At 32.1% G+C, this 21,866-nt stretch overlaps 1 protein-coding gene across 7 annotated transcripts in view; it reads right to left on the bottom strand.

The window, feature by feature from the left end:
• Positions 1-291: 291 nt before the first annotated feature.
• The window catches only part of LOC127712076 (kinase suppressor of Ras 1-like), a 70,951-nt gene continuing 49,376 nt past the window's right edge, over positions 292-21,866 (bottom strand). For all 7 annotated transcript variants that reach the window (XM_052218275.1, XM_052218274.1, XM_052218279.1 and 4 more), the window contains 8 exons: positions 19,616-19,707; positions 17,957-18,047; positions 17,333-17,421; positions 10,000-10,096; positions 8,891-9,024; positions 6,652-6,783; positions 5,792-5,921; positions 292-5,390 (listed from right to left, as the gene is read on the bottom strand). In XM_052218275.1, the coding sequence (XP_052074235.1) occupies positions 5,235-5,390; positions 5,792-5,921; positions 6,652-6,783; positions 8,891-9,024; positions 10,000-10,096; positions 17,333-17,421; positions 17,957-18,047; positions 19,616-19,707 (921 nt within the window). In that variant the 3' untranslated portion in view covers positions 292-5,234. The remainder of the gene's footprint in view (positions 5,391-5,791; positions 5,922-6,651; positions 6,784-8,890; positions 9,025-9,999; positions 10,097-17,332; positions 17,422-17,956; positions 18,048-19,615; positions 19,708-21,866) is intronic.

Below are 21,866 nucleotides of genomic sequence, written 5' to 3'. Positions count from 1 at the left end.
TTGAATATTATGTTGAAAGTCTAAGATCAAGATTTTACTACAGGTATCACATAAACTTTAAAACATTATCAATATCCATGAAATAAGTTTAAGCAGTCTCTGAATCCTGACAACTGACTTATACCAGACGAAAACTTCAGAACATATACAGGCATCTGTATTAAAGATTTTAAGTATTCATGTCTTTTACCTTCTCAAATATAAAGCTTTATACAAATAGCTTATTTCATCATCACCTGGATTAGCATCTGCGACATTAGTTGTAAGCAAGACAAAATCTAAAATAACACATTTTATATTGGTTTTTACTTTATTTTTTGCATTAGAAACATAAATATTTTTGAAATAAGATTTAATTACATTTACAACAATTCATTCAGAGAGTTATCCGCCCATACTTTTTCCAACACATATCAATTAAATAATGCAGTATCCACACACATTCTGAGATACAAATAAAACGTTCAATCACTAGCACACAATAAAATGGAATGATTTAAAAGTAAAGGCTAATTCCTAGTCATTTGAGTGCTTTATTTGATTGTATCATTATCACACTAACAAAAAACTCAAAAGATTAAAACAATACAGTTCAGTTGAAAATTTTATACCTAATTTCATAAATGTTGCAGTTTTCCAAATCGTATCCATGCAATATTGCTGGAAAAATAAAATCTGAGGCATTAAGAGTCTGAGAGAGTAAAAAAAAATAACAGCTGAAATTTAAAATGCACAAGGGAAGATTACTAAGCTTAAAATGTAATACTGAAATAACAAATGACAAATTAATAGTGTCACAATGACACAGGCTAGTATCTAAATCGGAGATCTTTTCTGGTCTCGGAGAATATTTCTGCATAGTTTAAATTTAATTTAGTCTCTTAAAATATTTTGTAATTTTTATAACGCCTATTTGTTTGCAATACAAACAAGTAAGAATCAGCACTTTGTAGAACTAATGAAAAATGACTGAGAGGATTTAAATTCTTACGTTGTAGATATCTAAAAATATTTTAAACTAAGAATACAATTTACTTAAGGAAAATAATATCCAGATGTCCGCTTCTTTTTTGGGTAATATTCAAACTTGTATAAGGATATTCTAAACAAACTAATTTTCTTAGTTTTGTCTTTTGAAGTTATATCTTTGAAGACTATTAATGAACAGTTACTTAAACTGTCTCAATTTACAAACCTATTTTGGAACAAATTTACCTATGGAAAACAATTGTTCTTCCTTATTTCTCAGGCTTTTAAAGCTTTACTTGTTAAATCTCCTGATTAATGTGGTTGAATTAATATAACTGCCCAATTTTTCAATTCAGAGATTACATAAGGGAGTTAATTATTTTTTTTAGTTCAGGCTTTATAGGATTCAATTATTATCTCCCCTCCATAATGACTATTGACTTATTTTCCTTATCAAACAGTTACACAAGGATGACAGTTTTAAGTTCCCTCTTTAATTCAGACTTAAAAGGACATTTAATTAATTCTTCCCTATGAATCTAAGTGATTCTGATAGTTTTCACCCCTTAAATTGGTAATGATAGTTTTTGTAGTGTATAATTTCCCGCTATAACATTAGAACTATCAAAATTGCATTGAATATGGCTTCAAAAATTGAGACAAATGAATATGATTTGGAATATATCTCCTTATAATTACCATTTTTATACCTTAATTTAATTCACTCTATATAAATAAATTTGTAGCACTTCAGTCATATATAATGAAAATATAGATAATAAAAATGTATATCACATATATAGTAACGAAATACCACAGTTGTCAAACTAACTGGTGTTGACGGTACTGACCATTCACATGATATAATATAGAAAACATGACTAATCACTTCACGGATTTAAATGAAGCATTCAGATTTAATAACTTAATGAATGAAAAACTTAGCAAAGGCAGAAAATGAAAAAAAATCAGGAATAATACTTTTTATCTTATTGTTATTAGTATCTGATACTAAATGATTTGACTTCAAAGTGCTCAATAAAGAATCTGGAAGCCAAAGTGTTGTTTTTTTACAAAGGCATGGGGATAATTGTTCAAACCAAAATGTAATATAATGGCTGTATTAAAAAAAGTTTAAAAACTTTACAATTATCATCAGTAATGTCTAGACAGCCATTCTTCTTCAGGGAATTCCTAAAGTATGATGAAGGGGAAGCCAGAGAAGCCAGAGAAGGTCTTCCTTTGCCATTTAATTGAAAATAGTGAAAGCAGATGAAAAGTAACCCACCAAAACCACAACAGGGGTCTTTTGATAAACATTATTCACCTTAGTTGATAAAATGCTTTAATTCAATAAAGTTTGCAAGATATACAAGTGGAAGCTTTACAAAAAAGCTCGCCTGACCTCATATTTTTTTATTCATGTAATTTTGTTATCTTTATTATAGCAAGCATGTTCTAATTGTTTTTGATAATTAAAATTATTCTTACAATAAATAGATAATTTGTTAACTAACATTATTACACTAGCTACTTTGAAATTGAAATATCAATGCTTCAACTGAGAAAGCTTTGCAATACTTATACTTTTAGTATTATTCATGCAAACTGAATTGATGTCTATGCGTTGATTCTAATCTAGAAGTCAAGTACAGCTTGGTTGTTTTAGAAAACCTGAGAACTTACTTTTTACCAAAATTGACATCCTTGTTTATTTTACCAAGAATAACATTAATTTACATACTTTATCCAAATTACTAAAGTATTAAATAAGTTTCAATTCAAATTTACATAGCTTTCAAGGCAAGACATTTCTAAAATGTTCACAGGAAAAAATATTTTCTGAGGTTATGCACACATTTTTGAGAGCTTAAACTTTTTTCTGTAGTACAAAAAATAATATGTTTCGATTCAGATATTGAATTAAAAATTACTCTTGTTATTTCTCCAGGAACAAGATCAAGGAAATAAGAATATTAATAAGACACCATATCTGGCTCATTCTCATATTCTGATTTCAGTGAACTGTGAAGTCTTGGTCAAAACCTGAATTTAGCATACAATGAACATCGGTACTAAGCTTCATGTTGATGTGACCACAACTTCATTGTTTACTTGTTAACTATATACCAACACTTCCTTGATCCTGTTCTGAAATGTTAAGTTAAAAACAAATACTTTAAAAAATAGAATCCAGGTAATACTGTCTACATACCATATAGTAGAGTAATGACTTAACACCGTCCAATAACTAACTTATAAAAATCTTTAAAATATTTGTTGGTATTTATGAAGCACGAAATAAAGATAACTAAAAACATAATGTCATCCTCATAGTAAAAAAATAATAATGAGATTAACAAACTGTAATAAGTTATGTCTGCAGTTAATATATTGTCAACTTGATTAAGTAATCCCCAGTCTATATAACTCAAAATAAAACCAAAGTCTCACAGCAATGTATATCAGGCAAAACTTTATAATTCATACTGGCCTAAAAATGAAAATGGCTGTCATGGCTGAACATTATTATCTCCCTTTGATACAGAATACAAAGATTAACCATCTTTGATAAAGAATACAAAGATCAACTATCTTTGATGAAGAATACAAAGATTAACTCCCTTTAAATAACTTAGGTGGCAGGTACCAGATTTTGGTGTAACAGAACATGTGTTCCACGCAGAAATTTTGTTATAGTTAAGTAATGAAATATATAATTGCATCATGTGGACTGAAAAAACAAATGAATGTAAATTCTAGGCTATTGTACTACATAAGTAAGTAGTTGCATACACTGGTTGGGGATTTCCTCCACATATGGGACCAATCAGAAGTCAAAACTGGGGTCTCCTCTTTTTATGTCATCTAATCAAAGTGGGGAAAAATTCAGGTTTATGTAAACAAAAATATCTTGAGATTTTTATAGAAGGGATAGGTGCGGACAAGGCTTTAATTCATTGAATATCATTCATCTCTTGAAATTTGCCTAAAATTCTTGCCTGAAATTAGCAAGATTCTGCAGGAAAGGATTAGATTTTAAGCATTTATATATTTTAAAATCTCCATGCTGGACAGACACCCAAATTTACAGGTTTTCTATATATTCACAAAAGCATGTACATATCTTAGTTACCTGAAACCATAAATTTTATTTGCTTATAAGCTTGAATGATTTTTCAGGAAAATCAAATCAGAAATCAATGAAATTCTAAAGATTTAATGTAAAATAACTGGTTTCTGCCACCTTATTAAATTTTACAATGATTAACTTCATTTAAATAACTTATTAATTTTTACAAAGATTAATAGCTGACTACACGGTTTGAGTTTTTCTCATTGTTGAAGGCCGTACGGTTGACTATAATTGCTTACATATACTTCCTTTGAACTTCAGTGGATAGTTGTCTCCTTGGCAATCATACCACATCTCCTTATTTTTAAAACCCCCTTTAAATAACTTACTAATCTTTACAAAGACTAAAGAACTTGTTTTTTTTAACTGAACTTTTTTAAATTAACCTCAGACATATTCACAATACATAAAAAATTCTGTAGAAATGAAAGTAGTAATTATAGTTGATTCTGTCATATTCAACAGCAGACAATATTGAATATGACAGCTTCTTTCACAAAATTTGCATCTTTATATGATATCAAGATTAATTTTAATTTTAAACCATATCAATTTGTGCTAAACAGCTTGCAATTAAATGTAATCATTTTTTTTTATTCCCTTATACAGTATAAAATTCTTGAAAAACAAATAATGAAAGTAGTAAATTAAAAATAAAGCCTTGACCAACTGAACTCTTTTTTCCAACAGTGATTTGTTTATACTTAATTTTGGGCATCCTAATTACAGGCAAAGGAAGACCTCAAAGACACAGGTGATAAATAAGAAAACTGATGTTCCGAACCTCTCTAGTTAAAAAAAAGACACAGAAAATTCAAACAAATGCTTGACATAGTTTGACATGCAATAACACATATTTATCTTTTGCTAGCTGTGGAGACGGTTTTGCAGCCTTTAAAACATTCACGGTCAGATATAATTTTCCAAATCCAGATAATAGAGGTTGCATGAATGTATTCTTTGTGAAATAACTATATTCCTCATCCTGAATGGAAAAAATGTACTTGACATTCACATGACTGGCCAACTCGTCTATTGTTGTGGGATGAATCCCTGCAGAATTTATAGCCTCTGCTATGGCTATATCACATAAATTAGCTGATGTGCCCATCACAAGGTCAGATAAAGGTCATGTGAAAACTGATTCGGCACTGCGTGATATATGGATAGGATGAGAAGGACTCCGATGAAGAGGTTTTTTAGGTAAACGGTCTAAGGCTTTTAAAATCCAGGCAAAGTCAGGTCTATCACTATTATTAAAAGTCCAACACATCATTAACAAATCCTGAAATAGAAAAAGTATATATATGTCTTAATGGCGGTAAAATTGCAATGGAATTTGAAATTGATTAACTTAATATTAAAGCAAGAAAGAAATGTGACATTTTCAAATCCTTTTTTCTTCATTACAACTTTCATGTAAATTGTTGGAAATAACATTTAAAAAGCAACTTAATTTGTTGATAAGTACTTAAGATTAAAGGGCCTTTTTGTTTTTTACTTTCCATTTGAAAAATACTTATTTAGAATTTTTGATTATTATTGGTTATACTTTATGTACATAAACAGCTTAACTTGGAAATGGCAGCAGCACAAAATAATTGATATCATGAATTGATTCAAACTTTTCAAACTAATCTTTTAGACATTATAATGTATTTATAAGTATATATATATATATATTACCTTAAATTCCCTGGTTCCTGAAATACTTCCTAATGATTGCTTCAGTCCCTTTCCCACCTGCCATATAACAGTTTCTGGAGGTTGATTTCGGAATGGCCACTCCCCACAGAGAAGCTCATACCATACAGTCCTGAAAATTATAAAATATATTTGTATCTTTGCTACATGTATATGAAGACATTAAAATCACAACACCTTTATATCTTAAAATACCTTTAAATTCTTTATTCTGGAAAACTTTTTTGTCACCATGGTATCAAACCCTACTTGACTTCAATTTATTGACAAATAAATGGAGAATGTGTCTATATGCCACAGATGCCCCGCTTGAAAATATGCACAAGTCAACTTCCACATACAGATGCAGGATTCACATAGTTAAGACCATTTTGTTATATTAAACATTGTGTATAAGTTTCATAACATTTGGTTGATCCAAAATAAAGTTAGAGAACGGAAACGAAAAATTCAGTAATTTTTATGTTTATAAAGGGGCATTACTCATGAACGGTAAAAGTGGCCACCCAATTTTGAACTTGATCTGTGTTTTGTGGTAATCAGCATTGTGTATAAGTTTTATAACATTTGGTTGAGGCAAACTAAAGTTAGAGAACAGAAACCAATTTTGGGGACGTTCGGGATGGACAAGGGTAACACTTAATGCATAGAGTTTGTTTTATTCATTAATTTTGACCCTGCACTTAATATTCCATTTGATCATGTCAGCCACTTCTAACAAAATTAAAGATCATTACTTTAACCTATCTAATTTGATCTCCCTTTCTTTATTTACATGCTATTTAAATGGAACAGTCCAAACATTAAAGAATTCTGTTTTAAGTTTAAAACACATTACTTACCCAAATGCATAAATATCAGATTTTTCTGAGAATGGGAGATCTAGTTTACCACTTAATGGTTGTAACTGTCTAATAACTTCTGGAGCCAGGTAACACAGCCATCCTGGTGATATGTTTAACCACTCCCCTTTCCTGTAAATACAAACACAGAAGTCAGACACAGTTCTTATATTTCTCCAGTTTGTAAACAATCTAAAAGTGTTTCTAGCCTGATGTTACATGCCTATGATAATAAATGCAAATGTACACTGTACAAGATTACTGAAGAAAAATTAAGCTTAGGTATACAAATCCCTATTGAATAGTATTGAAACTAAAAACCAGTGCTGAAAGTGTTCAAGGTTAAGATTATTCTAACTCAAGAGCCAATCATTCTTTATTCTTATCTCCAAATGAAGTGTGCTTTGCAGAAAAGTAGCAAATACCAATTCTAGTCTTTGGTTTGACCCTTTAGAGTATCTATTCAACAACCTCTTGCTCTCAAAGTGAGCACAATGAGAACAAGACCACTAAGGCAGTATTCAGAATAGAGATCTTTGATAGTTTCAGTGTAATTTATACACAACTTTGTTCCTCTTTTGACAGTTTACAGCTTTATATGTTGTAAATACACCTATTGTTGAAGACTCTTACAATACACCCATCTATTGTTGAAAACTCTATGTTGACACTTGGGTGTCATTTGGTTAAATGTGTCTTTGGGTTGCTGTCTCATTGACATATACCCTCATCTCCTTTTATTCCACAATTGAGGAACTAACAACCACATAAAATGCTCCGTTGGGTGCAGCTTGATACGACCGCAGAGGTCGAACCCTGAACAGTTGGGGCAAGTATGGACACAACATTCAAGCTTGATACAGCACTGAATTTGGATTGTGATTAAATATTTGACACAGCATAGGTTTCTGACACAGAATGAATGTGGTCTAAGAACTTAAAAAATTTTAATTTACCTACTCAAACCATATCATTATTATTTGCTTTTATATATAAATCAGAAATAACCAATTTAAAATGGAAAATTTTAAAGAAAAAAAAGGAAAAAAAAATCCCCCCCACAATTTTTTTAACCCCCTTATGATTCATCACCCCCAAACTCAATCCCAGCCTTCCCTATGTGGTATGGTACCTTGCAGTACAATTTCAGAGAGATCCATACACTTGAACACACGTTATTGTCTGGAAACTAGAAAAATGCTTATTTTTGGCCCCTTATTCCTACACGTTTTGGGCAATTACCCCCAAACTCAATTCCAGCTTTCCCTTTGTGATATGAAACCTTGTAGTACAATTTCATAAAGATCCATACACTTACACACAAGTTATTGTCATGAAACTAGAAAAATGCTTGTTTTTTGCCCCTTTTTGGCCCCTAATTTCTAAAATTTTGAGGCAATTACCCCCAAAATCAATCCAAGCATTTCCTTTGTGATATGGAACCTTGTGGTACAATGTCAGAGAGATTCATACACTATCACACAAGTTATGTCTGGAAGTTACAAAAATGCTTATTTTTGATCCCTTTTTGGCCCCTAATTCCTTAACTGTTGGTACCATAACCCCAAAAATCAATCCCTGCCTTCCTTTTGTGGTATTGAACCTTATGGTAAAATTTCATAGAGATCCATTCACTTAAACTAAAGTTAGAGTGCGAAAACCAATGTGTCTTCGGACGACGACGACGCCAACGTCATACCAATATACGACCGCAAAATTTTTTTGCAGTCGTATAAAAATCAATTCATGAATATTTTACTGTAAATCCAGGAATATTTATGTGCATATATCTTTGTGATTGTTAAACAAATGACACAATGATAGATTAATCATTGTGATTTCAAGAAAAGCTGCATACAAATGATGCTGTCAAAATTTTTTTAAATTTGAAATGTGTATGTATAGTTTTGGCAGTCAGAATACAATACACTTGCTGTTCCTAGAAGCATAAATTTCTTTTTTTATATCACCTTTCTGAAACAAATAATTTCAGTTCTAAGAAATTCCATTGAAGTAAAATGTTTCACTATTATAAAGTATTCAGAATTATTTATCATAATTATTTTTCCTTTCTTTTCAGAGAATGCAAAAGGAAGCACATTGTTACTAATACAAACAGCCAACTGGTCACTTTAAGTAATTAAAATAAATAATCAAATTTATATTAATGGATTATAATAATGAGGTCATGAGTACTAAGAAATACAAATTTCTACAGCAACTATCACCAACTACTTACCTGTTACCATGACACAACCGTGTCACATTAAATAAACCAAAATCTGTTATCACAACTTTGCCATTTTCTAAAAATATATTTTTTGACTTCAAGTCTTTGTGTACAATTCCCCTTGCATGAAGATATCCCATACCCTGAAAAGAAAAGAATGTGTTATTGATTTATTTTACCATAATGAAAATTGATTACTGTATGAATGACAACAAGGTCAAAAGGTAAGAAAGATGTCTTGCTTTTAAACTGTGTTCTCATTTATACATTCATTTTAACATTTAGCCTAGTGAAATCCACCAAACCTCTATTAAATATTTTGAAAACACTGAAATGGTTCACATCATTTCATGACACTTTAAAAATGTTAAAGACATAACAAGAAAATTGTATACTTTTAAATGATCATCAATTAACAAAATAGAGAGATCTTAGTGCCATTAACCTAATAGCTTACTACTTGGTATACTTCACACCATGATAAAATCAGCAGCAGTAGATATCTTGTATTTCTTTCTTAGACAGAATTTCTACATGACAAAAGCCTTCATCTCAAAGTCCCGATAACCAAAAATAAATAAATGGAGAATGTGTCCATGGGACACAGATGATGTCCCTGCTTGCATATAACGTTATAAAGGGACATATCTCAAGAACGGTAAAAGTGAAGCCATCCAAATTCAAACTTGATCTGTGTTTTCTGGTAATAATCATTGTGTATAAATTTCATAACATTTGGTTGAAGCAAACTAAAGTTAGAGAACGGAAACCAATTTTGGGACGTACCGATGGACAAGGGTAAAACTTACTGCCCTCTCTGCTACGGCGGGGACATAAAAATTGCCTATTTTTTAATGCTTATAGTCCAAACTCTTGAACTTCATTAAAATTGAAAGGTATCTTTATGAAATGTGTTATTGTGTAAAAATTTGAGAAAGAAACGATTAAGCATATTTGAGTTGTTGCAAAATGTCCTCAAACGAATAAACTAACAATGGTATACCATAATGCCTCAGGTTTTGACAGGCATATAACAAATACAGCAGAACATTACTAGAAATCTGTACATTTAGACCTACCTGTGCTATTTGACTAGAAATCTGTACACTTTGACCTACCTGTGCTATTTGAGAAGCTACCAGAATAGCTTTATTCATCTGCACTTTTTCTTTTGTACTTCGTACATATGCATATAATGTTAGGCCACTACAATAACTGAAATGGAAAAATTTATGAATATGTACAATGATAAATGATCTTAGATGTAATATAAAAATAAGGAAATGTGGTATGATTGCCAATAAGACAATAATATTTTTTCTTGTAAAACCCTGTGTTAAATTAGCATCAAAGACTCGTTTTAATGTAAAATCAAAGCGCGAAAGCGCTGTAAAGGCAGTTAATTACAGGTTGTGTGTAATTTTAGTCCAGTTATATCATTATCTTGCATAGTACATTGTACTTATCAGAGGTGGCTTTCAGTATTTAAGATTTAGAGTTCTCTAATGATATTGAACAAGTTTTATGAATGTCATATTCTGAGCACTATATGAAGGCGATTGTTCTCACTTGTTTATGAACTAGTGCATTATGTCCAGTTTGTACCTTTTTTATCTATGTTTATAGTCAAATACTGTTTAAAATAGTTTGGCATTTTTTTTTTAGAAATTAATAAGTAAATGTTATCAACTGTATTTTATTCAACTTTGCAAATGTGGTTTGTTACTGGTAAGTACAATGTATGGATGATAGTTGTTTCATTGGCAATCATAACACATCTCCTTATTTATATAATGATCTATATTCAACGACCTCAGGTACAAAAAAAAAATGTATGTAACTAAACTATGATGGGAAACTTTGACTTCTTTCTTTTATATAAACTTTTGATTTGGCACCATAGAACTATGTAGAATAAATGTACATTGCAACATGTCAACTCTTTCAATGACAATACTTTTTTTAGAAACTATAGCTCCAAGCAAAATTATATTTCCAAGTATAAAGTAATTTATGAATGAAACAAGAGTGCACACGCTGAAATGTCTCGCCTTCTTTACTAATCATTGATATTATGTTGATAGTCCAAGATATAAAGCTTTATTACAACTGTCACATAAACTTAACATTAACCAAGTAAACTAAACATTGACCAATGAACCAAGAAAATGAGGCCAAGGTCAGATGAACCATGCTAGGCAGGCATGTACAGCTAACAATTCTTCCATACAACAAATATACATGTAGTTGACCTATTGCTTATAGTTAAAGAAAAACAGACCAAAACACAAAAACTTAAAACTGAGCAATGAACCTTAAAAATGAGGTCAAGGTAAAAAAAAACCTGCATGACTGACAAATAGATCATAAAATATTTCCATACACCAAATATAGTTGAACTCTTGCATATAGTATTAGAAAAAAAGACCAAAACTCAAAAACTTAACTTTGACCACTGAACCATGAAAATGAGGTCAAGGTCAGATGACACCTGCTAGCTAGACATGTACACCTTACAATCATTCTATACACCAAATATAGTAGACCTATTGCATACAGTATAAGAAAAACAGACCAAAACACAAAAACTTAACTATAACCACTGAAACATGAAAATGAGGTCAAAGTCAGATGACACCTGCCAGTTGGACATGTACACCTTAGTCCTTCCATACACCAAATATACTAGACCTATTGCTTATAGTATCTGAGATATGGACTTGACCACCAAAACTTAACCTTGTTCACTGATCCATGAAATGAGGTCGAGGTCAAGTGAAAACTGTCTGACGGGCATGAGGACCTTGCAAGGTACGCACATACCAAATATAGTTATCGTATTACTTATAAGAGAGAATTTAACATTACAAAAAATCTTAACTTTCTTTTCAAGTAGTCACTGAACCATGAAAATGAGGTCAAGGACATTGGACATATGACTGACGGAAACTTCGTAACATGAGGCATCCATACCTTCCACCTTCTAAAATATAAAGCTTTTAAGAAGTTAGCTAAAGCCGCCGCCGGATCACTATCCCTATGTCGAGCTTCCTGCGACAAAAGTCGCAGTCTCGACAACAAGGAGTTCTTAATTAAGAAATAAACTGATCCGCTGAGCGCAGCTGGATACACCCACAGAGGTCCAACCCTGAACAGTTGGGGCAAAAATGGACACAATATTCAAGCTTGATACAGGTCTGAATTTGGATTGTAATTAAATATTTGACATATTATATTTTCTGAATAAATGTAGTCAAAGAACTTGAAATCGGTTATATGAATTGAATTTATATTCAATTAAAAGATTTCTTGCTGTTGTGCAATACACTGTGCTGTTGCGCAATACTTAATAAATCTGTTGCCAGACTATAAACAAATAAAGTTCAATTTCTTCTCAATATCATATTTGAAATTTATGAAAATCAATAGGGAGATTACATCCATAGCTATAAATAATTCACCAAAGTTTCATGCGAACTGCTTAAAGCATTTTTGAGTTGTTGTCCAAAAACTGGAAAATCCCCCCTTTTTTAATGAATATATAAAACCCCATAACTCAGAAATGTAAAATCTAAAATTTATAAAATTCTAAAGGGAGCTACGGATTGATAATTTAGTCTTAGATGCAACATTTTTTTATCAGTTGTTAGTGGCTTTGAACTAGCTGTTAGTAAATGCGAGTACTCTCAGATCTGTACTTAGTGTCTTTTTGTTGTTTGGATGTACAACTACCCGGCCACGTCCACTTGTATTTGTATTTATCCATCTGATGAGTTAAGCCTCTTTCAACTGATTTTTATAGTTCGTTCTTATATTGTACTGTTACACCACTGTCCCAGGTTAGGGGATGGGTTGGGATCCCGCTAACATGTTTAACCCCGCTACATTCTGTATGTACATGTATGTGCCTGTCCCAAGTCAGGAGCCTGTAATTCAGTGGTTGTCGTTTGTTTATGTGTTGCATATTTGTTATTTGTGCATTTTTTGTACATAAATTAGGCCGTTAGTTTTCTTGTTTGAATTGTTTTACATTGTCATTTCGAGGCCTTTTATAGCTCACTGTGCGGTATGTGCTTTGCTCATTGTTGAAGGCCGTACTGTGACCTATAGCTGTTAATTTCTGTGTCATTTGGTCTCTTGTGGAGAGTTGTCTCATTGGCAATACCACATCTTCTTTTTTATATTTACATCAACAGATATAAACAATTCACCAAAGTCAAGGTGAGACAACAAAACTTAGTTGTAAGATCTCTGAAATTTTTTACACGGTACAAGTTTTTCTCATTGTTGGAGATTGTACGGTGACAGTAACACCTGTAACTGCTTAATCCATTTCTTATGCACTTTGGTTCATAAACTCACTGAATATCATACTACATCTCCTTATTTTTATATGCATTACAATTTACACGTGCATGTAATTGTAAATATATATACATTGTATATCAGAACAAACTTCATTGCGTCACTTTTATTTATGCATCCTTTGGCATAATACAAGTTCTAAAATTACACAACATAAATCAACTAAATGTTATTTCAGATGAAAGTTTTGTTTCAGTTCCATTCATAGGATTTATTAGAATTTTGTATGTTTTGCCAAGTCCAATAATTAGCTCTATGTGCACGTGTTAATTGGAGACTTTTCTATCCCGTATAAGAGTTTTGGAACTAATTCTATTTCTTTTTTTGAAAAAAGTGAGCAAACAAATCTTGCACATTTAAACCTTTGTCTGCCATCACACTGTCACCTGGATCACATAATTGAACTATTCTACATCTTTCAACTATTTCACAGTCACTGGTACAACCAATATGCATTAGAGACATAGTTGACTAAACCACCAGGTGTCAAACATACAAGTATTTTCAGTGATTCTGTTTTTATATGATGAAAAGGTTGCCTGAGCTCTAGGAGCTTTAGGTTTTATCACCGGATATTCTGTGCTGTCAATAATAATCCAAGTTGTAGGAAACTTTAATTTGAAGTTGGATGGCGAAAAATACCTGACTAAACCACTAAATGGCCAAGTGTTAATAGCCTCACGCCACTGTTTAGACATAAAAACAATCCATGTTTACACAATATTCTTAACACTAGTTTCAATCTAGAATCTAGACAGTTCAAAATTGGTTGTATAATGCCTCAATTTCATCAAAGTCATAAAAAAAATGATTTTCAGATGACACCCTATCAATTTGAAAATATATCTCAAACAATGTGCTGCTGGACCAAGTGTGGTCAAAACAAATAAAAATTTAGTATACAACTCTAAACTGGTGTAAAAATGCATGGCTGTGTCACGTGTCTTCATTTCAAAATTCTCTGCTGAAAATATAGACATTGATGGTGTTGCGTAATTCCATCTGTGAAGCTCAACATTAGCTCGGCAGTTGGTGGTGGACAGTCATAAATCCTGTCTGCAGTATGAATGACTTTTTCAGGAAAACAACTTTACAATCAAAACTTTCCTCTACATTTCTACTACAATATTCATCAAGTTTAGTTCTTTTGTTTTCACAGGAAACTGCCCTGATTTTTCTTTTTGCGGACAATTCAGTCTCTTCAAGCAGCTTGGTCCAGGAAAATAGGCTGGGAATGGCAGTCGACTTAAGTCTCTGTATGGTGGGTTTGCGCCCTGAAAAAGGTTATAAAACATTAGTTTTTTGATAATTAAATGAACTTCCATTAGCAATGCATACTTTGTACTACCTGGCAAAATATTAACTAGATTTATTCATTTCAATCTGGATAAAACTATGTTAGCCTGATTCAATGTATGTTATGTAAATCCAAAGGACAAACAATGAGAGACTTATGCATAAACGTACATTGTTTGTACCTAAATAACTATAATATAGATGAGAGCAAGTCATTGTTTTGTTCCTGTTAACATTGTCATTGATATTTTTCAAGAAAGTCTATGAGGCATACTGATAGCTTATGCATTCCTGTCATTACTACATTAGCATAATTACTGCTAAAATAATTCTCAGTATGATATACCTCTTGTAAGAAATCATTATAATTGTAGCAAGCACCAACAAATCTCAAACAGATCACATTGAATCGTAATCCAAAAAATTATGACGTCTTGAATTAACCACCCCCTTTTATTCTAAAACGATAATTGCGGTTGTAAACAGACTTGGTTTATTCGCATGGCGATTACATATATAACTATATATTTTAAAAAGAAAATAGAGTTTTACCATGAATAGTTTCCTGCACGTAGTCTTTTTCAGTAAACTGTGCCTTGCAAACAACAGCTGATTGAGATGGACTCCACAATTTCATCGTGTTCTGAAATCGTGTTCTCGTCCAATCTGCCTATGGGCCATGGCGTTGATCCAACTTTTCCTTCTTTTTAAGTCATTTGGAAATGTATGTCCTCCTCTTAAATGACATCCAGGTACACAACAACAAGTACTTGGCATCGTTAATTAAAAATGCAACTGTGATAGTTGCACAGTGCAGAACAGGGTCCGACACTTACGGTTGTCCGATTGCCCGGGGCAAGCTAATGCCGTATTCGGACAAGTAAAAACATCATCTTGGTTGTCCGATCGGGCAAGTGAAAAAAAAAGTGTTATATGATTAAAATTTCACAAAATCAATAGTGTCTGTTGTTTTGTCCATAGATTACTCAGTGATAACACCGCACGGTCGAGTAAAGTGGTCATAACCCCCCTTCAATGCGTTTATTTCGTCAATTGTTCGCACTGAATTCCCCATTTTACCAAAAATAGATCACGTTTAAAAATATTGGCCAATCAGGCGGCCGCGGCGTTGCTTCGTCATTATCGTTATCCATCGGGACACCACTCGGGCGTTTCCGACGCACGTGTTATTCCGACCGACCAATGGAAAGCGGAGGTCTATTTTCATTGTTCTAACTTTATAATTTGACATCGGATGTGTATTTCCCTAAGATGGAAAAACGTAAAAGCTTGAAAGAGAAAATGAAATTAAACTTTAACAAATTTGTCAGTTGTTGTCAGTTTATCAAGAAGGGTTATTTGAAATGGCATTTCTTAGATAAATTATTATGAAATAAGTATCTCTATGTAAATGATCCAATTCCCGTATACTCATCGATCTTTTCCCTCCCTCCTCGGCTCATACATGCATGTATATGCCTCATAGTATATTTTCATACTCCATAATCAATTTACACCCCATATACATGATAACTATATTTTATCTGCATGTACTACATTACAACCACAAAAATAGCATGTAAAAGTTTGGGCATGTAGATTTCACTTTCGGACAAGTAAAAGTAATAGGGCACTTGCCCAACTGGACAAGTTGGTATAAAAGTTAATGTCGAACCCTGCAGAAACCGGAAGTTTAAGAACAGGATCGGCTACCATGGCGCCACCTATTCAGGAACGATAATTTGCTACTTTATTTAACTGCGAAATAACAATAACGTTAGACGGGTTCACGTGCATAAACAGAAATGCGCTTTAAATTGTATAATATAATTCATGTTCAGTCGACCTTTAATTGTTATATCAACGACTGAAATGATTTATAAACATCTAGATTGCAGATAACACTCGAAATTAACCCGACCTCTTTCCACACGGAATTCAAATAATTCTAGTTTGTCAATCGGTTGACTGCTTATAATGCAAAATACAAATATATCAAAAGTTTTTAAAATTAACAAAACACAATGATCGTTTCTCTATTTCCCAATGTAAATGAAATGAATCAAAAAACATTTTATATCACAATAAGAAGAGGAGAGAATCAACATTTTCCGGATCTACTTGGAGCCTAATGACCCCCCACGTAGATAAGTTGGATATCGCGGAAAGAAAGATTAACACGGCAACTAGAAAGGCATTAAAGCACTGCCTTTAAAAACAGAAGAAAATCAAAAGAATGCACAGACCTGAGAAGCAAAACGCAATCATCTCAGAAGTATTGACAGAAATAGTTCAAAAAATATAAATCATTCTCTCTTTCAAAATCAAACTTATCTGTATAGGATCGAAAAAGTTGATAGGGGCACAAAATATATTTTTATTGCATGTCATCATCATACTTTTCAGCAATCAGATATACAAATCTGGTGGAAATTGCATCTTCCTATTTGGTGTAATCAGATAAAAAATTGCTGGAAATCATATTCCTCTTTATGAAGTTTTATAAAAAGTCAAGAAAAAAAAAACAAATCCCAGAATGGATGTCTGAACATATACAAAAGAGCTAAAACTTAATTTGAAAGATTTTGGATTCACAAGTATAATGATTTTCATACTGATTTTTCTACTTATTGGTTTTTCTACTGTGATAAGGACTTTATTCTCTATTCATTAGATGATAAGAAATCAGTATCATTATTTATCTTTTTTTCAAAAGAATACCCATAAATAAGTTTTAAACCACAACAGATCAGGTGAAATCTATGGAGTAATACACTATATATTTCTTACCTTGTAACTATAGCTAAATGTGGAGGTTTCATACAAGCACCCATAAATAATATTAAATTATCATGACGAGTTTTCTTTAACATTGCAACCTGGGGAAAAAGAATAAATATTTCAATTAAATATAGAATATCTTATATAATGATAAGAAGCTTGGCGTTGTGTAAATTGTACCCTCTATAACTAAATGTCAAGTTCTAGATTGGTTAACTGATTTACAAAGCTTGTTCAAGATATTAAATGTATCACTATACCATTCAGACTCTTTCCCTCTTTGTCACCAATAATGTAATGGTGCAATTGAACTGGAGGGAACGCTGCCATAGCTGTGGAAGCATAAACTTAATGGTCCTTATTAATTTTTCTGATTTGTGTAGTCCACAAGTTGCCCAAAAATATCACGAGGACCCAAGAGCTACGGTCTTGCAGCTAACCCAGCCCAAGATATTCAACTGTTTCTGCAAGTTCATACAATGTCCTTTTAGTAATTTTATTTATTCTTTTAGAATAGAACTAAGGGTTTCCTTAAACTATAAATATAGAATAAAGCTGTATAGTTCCAACGAGCAGTTTCTAAAGGGAGTAAAAGTGATGAAATCACAATTATATACAGGAAAGACACCGTACCTCTTGTTTGAATGCTGACAGCTGAGCTTGGTTATCGGTATCGGAATCCATATGTAACATTTTAATGGCTACTTTACCATGCCAATGGCCCCTATAAAGTACAAAATCACTTGTTAGTGTAAACAGATTTTGCTGTATAAAATGTGAAATGTTTGGGTGTATATATTATGACACAAATATTGAATTTCAGAACAAATCAATTTTTTGCTACTTTCCCCAAGCACAGAAAACGTGTACTTGAAATTTCTTAAAGAGGAAATCCAAATGCTGTAAATTCATATATTAACTTGCATATTATTGCAAACCATTGATTATTGGTAAAAATGCAAGATCAAATTAATGTGGTTACAAAAATTTTGTGAAGAAAAATTAATGCCGAAAATATGAATGCAAATTTTTATTATTGCTAACCTGATACTGATGCATTTTTCGCATTAATTAAAACATCGCAATAATTTCTGAATCTAACAGTATATGGAATATATTTACAGATATTGCGAGGGACACCATTCCAACAATCAAAACAATTAAAATGCTTGTCATACCAGAAAAATGAGACTTTACTGGATAAAATTTCCTATAAAATATAATTATTGATTGTTCTGTAAAATTTTGTTCAGACCAGTAAATATTAGTAATCCAACAGACCAAATGTCCAGTGAATCATTCAGCACCATTGTGAACTCTGCAAGTATACGTGCTGATAACTTATTAGTAAGTCTTGCAAAAATAAATGCCTAGAAATATGCTAATTATTACGATTCAGAGGAAGTGAACTGAAAGGTTAGTTCACAGGTCATTATTTATCCATTATAGACTTTAACGAGGTCAATACGTTATATATGGACATGTTCAGATCATATTGACCGTGGTCCATATATAACGTATTGACTAAGTGAAAGTCCTTAATATTACATATGTAAACAGTGTATTAGGGAAATCGACTTCAATGTTCTTTCTGTGTATTTTACATTGTATTTTGCATGATTTTTCATATTGACCGTCAATATATATATATATATATATAGAAACATAGCGTAATTTGTGTTGCATTTTGCAATATTTTTAATATTGACCGTCAACATATATATATATAAATATACAATATATGTACATTGTCGGAAAATATAAAATTTATTTGTATGAGCTTTAGAAACAGGATGAAAAGCTTTTCTCTTGTTTTGCAGCGAGTACAAATAAATTATATATTTTCCGACAATGTACATATATTGTTTTTATCCTGAAATTTACACCCAACACTTGAAACTTTAGTTGTTAAAAACTAAATCATTGTCTATAATTTTTCAAAGAAATAGACATAGTTTAAACGCGGACCGCGAAGAGGACCCCAAAATGAACTGGTACGCAAAAAGAAATATCCACATTACCGCTTGCTCAACATGGAAGAGGGGTAACAGGAGACTTTATTTGTATAAGTACAAATAAAGCAAAAATTTATTTGTGTACCTGTTATTTGCATATAATAGTTGGCTGATTGCAGGATAAATAGAAACATAGCGTCAATATACTTAAATACCCTTTGAATCACGTGATCATAATAATCAACGATAAATGAAGAATGCTACACTAATATAATGTCAAAACTTATAAGTGATTGGTCTCACTCTTGGTTTAACAATTCTTCACAGGAATACTTACTTATAAACAATACCAAATCTGCCAGTACCAATTGATTCTTCTATTACCAGCTGTTCATATGGAATATCCCATTCTTTAAGGGTCACAGATAACTGAAAAATAAATAAGTAGAGAACAGAAACTAATAAAATGCTCCGCTGGGGTGCAGCTTGATACGACCGCAGAGGTCAAACCCTGAACAGTTGGGGCAAGTATGGACTCAACATTCAAGCTTGATACAGCTCTGAATTTGGATTGTGATTAAATATTTGACACAGCATAGGTTTCTGACACAGAATGAATGTGGTCTAAGAACTTAAAAAATTTTAATTTACCTATTCAAACCATATCATTATTGTTTGCTTTTATATATAAATCAGAAATAACCAATTTAAAATGGAAAATTTTAAAGAAAAAAAAAGGAAAAAAAAGGAAAAAAAAATCCCCCCCCCCCAAATTTTTTGAACCCCCTTATGATTCATCACCCCAAAACTCAATAACAGACTTCCCTTTGTGGTATGGTACCTTGCAGTACAATTTCAGAGAGATCCATACACTTAAACACAAGTTATTGTCTGGAAACTAGAAAAATGCTTGTTTTTTGGCCCCTTTTTGGCCCCAAATTCCTAAATGTTTAGGGCAATTACCCCCAAACTCAAACCCAGCTTTCCCTTTTTGATATGGAACCTTGTAGTACAATTTCATAAAGATCCATACACTTACACACAAGTTATTGTCCTGAAACTAGAAAAATGCTTGTTTTTTACCCTTTTTGGCCCCTAATTCCTAAATTTTGAGGCAATTACCCCCAAAATCAATCCCAGCCTTCCCTTAGTGGTATGGTACCTTGCACTACAATTTCAGAGAGATCCATACACTTTAACACAAGTTATTGTCTGGAAACTAGAAAAATGCTTATTTTTGGCCCCTTTTCGGCCCTTATTTCCTAAACATTTTGGGCAATTACCCCCAAACTCAATTCCAGCTTTCCCTTTGTGATATGGAACCTTGCAGTTCAATTTCGGAGAGATCCATACCCTTACACACAAGTTATTGTCATGAAACTAGAAAAATGCTTGTTTTTTGCCCCTTTTTTTTGCCCCTAATTCCTAAAATTTTGAGGCAATTACCCCAAAAATCAATCCCAGCATTCCCTTTGTGATATGGAACCTTGTGGTACAATGTCAGAGAGATCCATACACTAACACACAAGTTATGCCTGGAAGTTACAAAAATGCTTATTTTTGGCCCCTTTTTGGCCCCTAATTCCTTAACTGTTGGTACCATAACCCCCAAAATCAATCCCAACCTTCCCTTTGTGATATTGAACCTTATGGTACAATGTCATAGAGATCCATTCACTTAAACTAAAGTTAGAGTGCGAAAACCAATGTGTCTTCGGACGACGACAACCCAGGACGACGACGTCAACATCATACCAATATACGACAGCAAAATTTGTTTGTGGTTGTATAAAAATTCAGCAATTTTTCTATTTGTAAACACGCATAACTCTAGAACGGTTGTGTATAAGTTTTATAACATTTGGTTGAGACAAACTAAAGTTAGAGAACAGAAACGAAAAATTCAGCAATTTTTATGTTTATAAAGGGACATAACTCAAGAATGGTAAAAGTGTTGCCACCAAATTTCGTACTTAATCTGTATCATGTAGTAATAAGCATTGTGTATAAGTTTCATAACATTTGGTTGAGGCAAACTAAAGTTAGAAAAACGGAAACAAAAAATTTGTACTTGATCTTAGTTTTGTGGTAATGAATATTGTGTATAGGTTTCATAATGTTTGGTTGGGGCAAACTTAAGTTACAGAATGGAAACTAAAAATTTTGCAATCTTTCGATTTATAAAGGGGCATAACTCAATAATGGTTAAAGTGACACTACCCAAATTCAACTTGATCTGTGTTTTATCAGTGGAAGTCAAAATTAAACATTGCATTGTATAAAGCATTGATTGTAGTTGATTCAACTATAATCATGGAAAAAGGAAGATAACTCCAATTTTAAAAATTACTTGATATTTAGAAGAAAATAGAAATTTAGCAATTTTTCCATTTCTAAAGGGGCATAACTCTAGAACGGTCAAAGTGACTCCACCAAAATTCAAACTTGATCTGTGTTTTGTGGTAATAAGCATTGTGTATAAGTTTCATAACATTTGGTTGAGGCAAACTTAAGTTAGAGAACGGAAACTAAAAATTTAGCAATTTTTCAATTTGTAAAGGGGCATAACTCTAGAACGGTAAAAGTGA

This window comes from Mytilus californianus, unplaced genomic scaffold (genome assembly GCF_021869535.1).
Source record: "Mytilus californianus isolate M0D057914Y unplaced genomic scaffold, xbMytCali1.0.p SCAF_8, whole genome shotgun sequence".
In the NCBI taxonomy this organism is placed as follows: Eukaryota; Metazoa; Mollusca; class Bivalvia; order Mytilida; family Mytilidae; genus Mytilus; species Mytilus californianus.
This window is presented reverse-complemented; position numbering and strand designations above follow the sequence as displayed.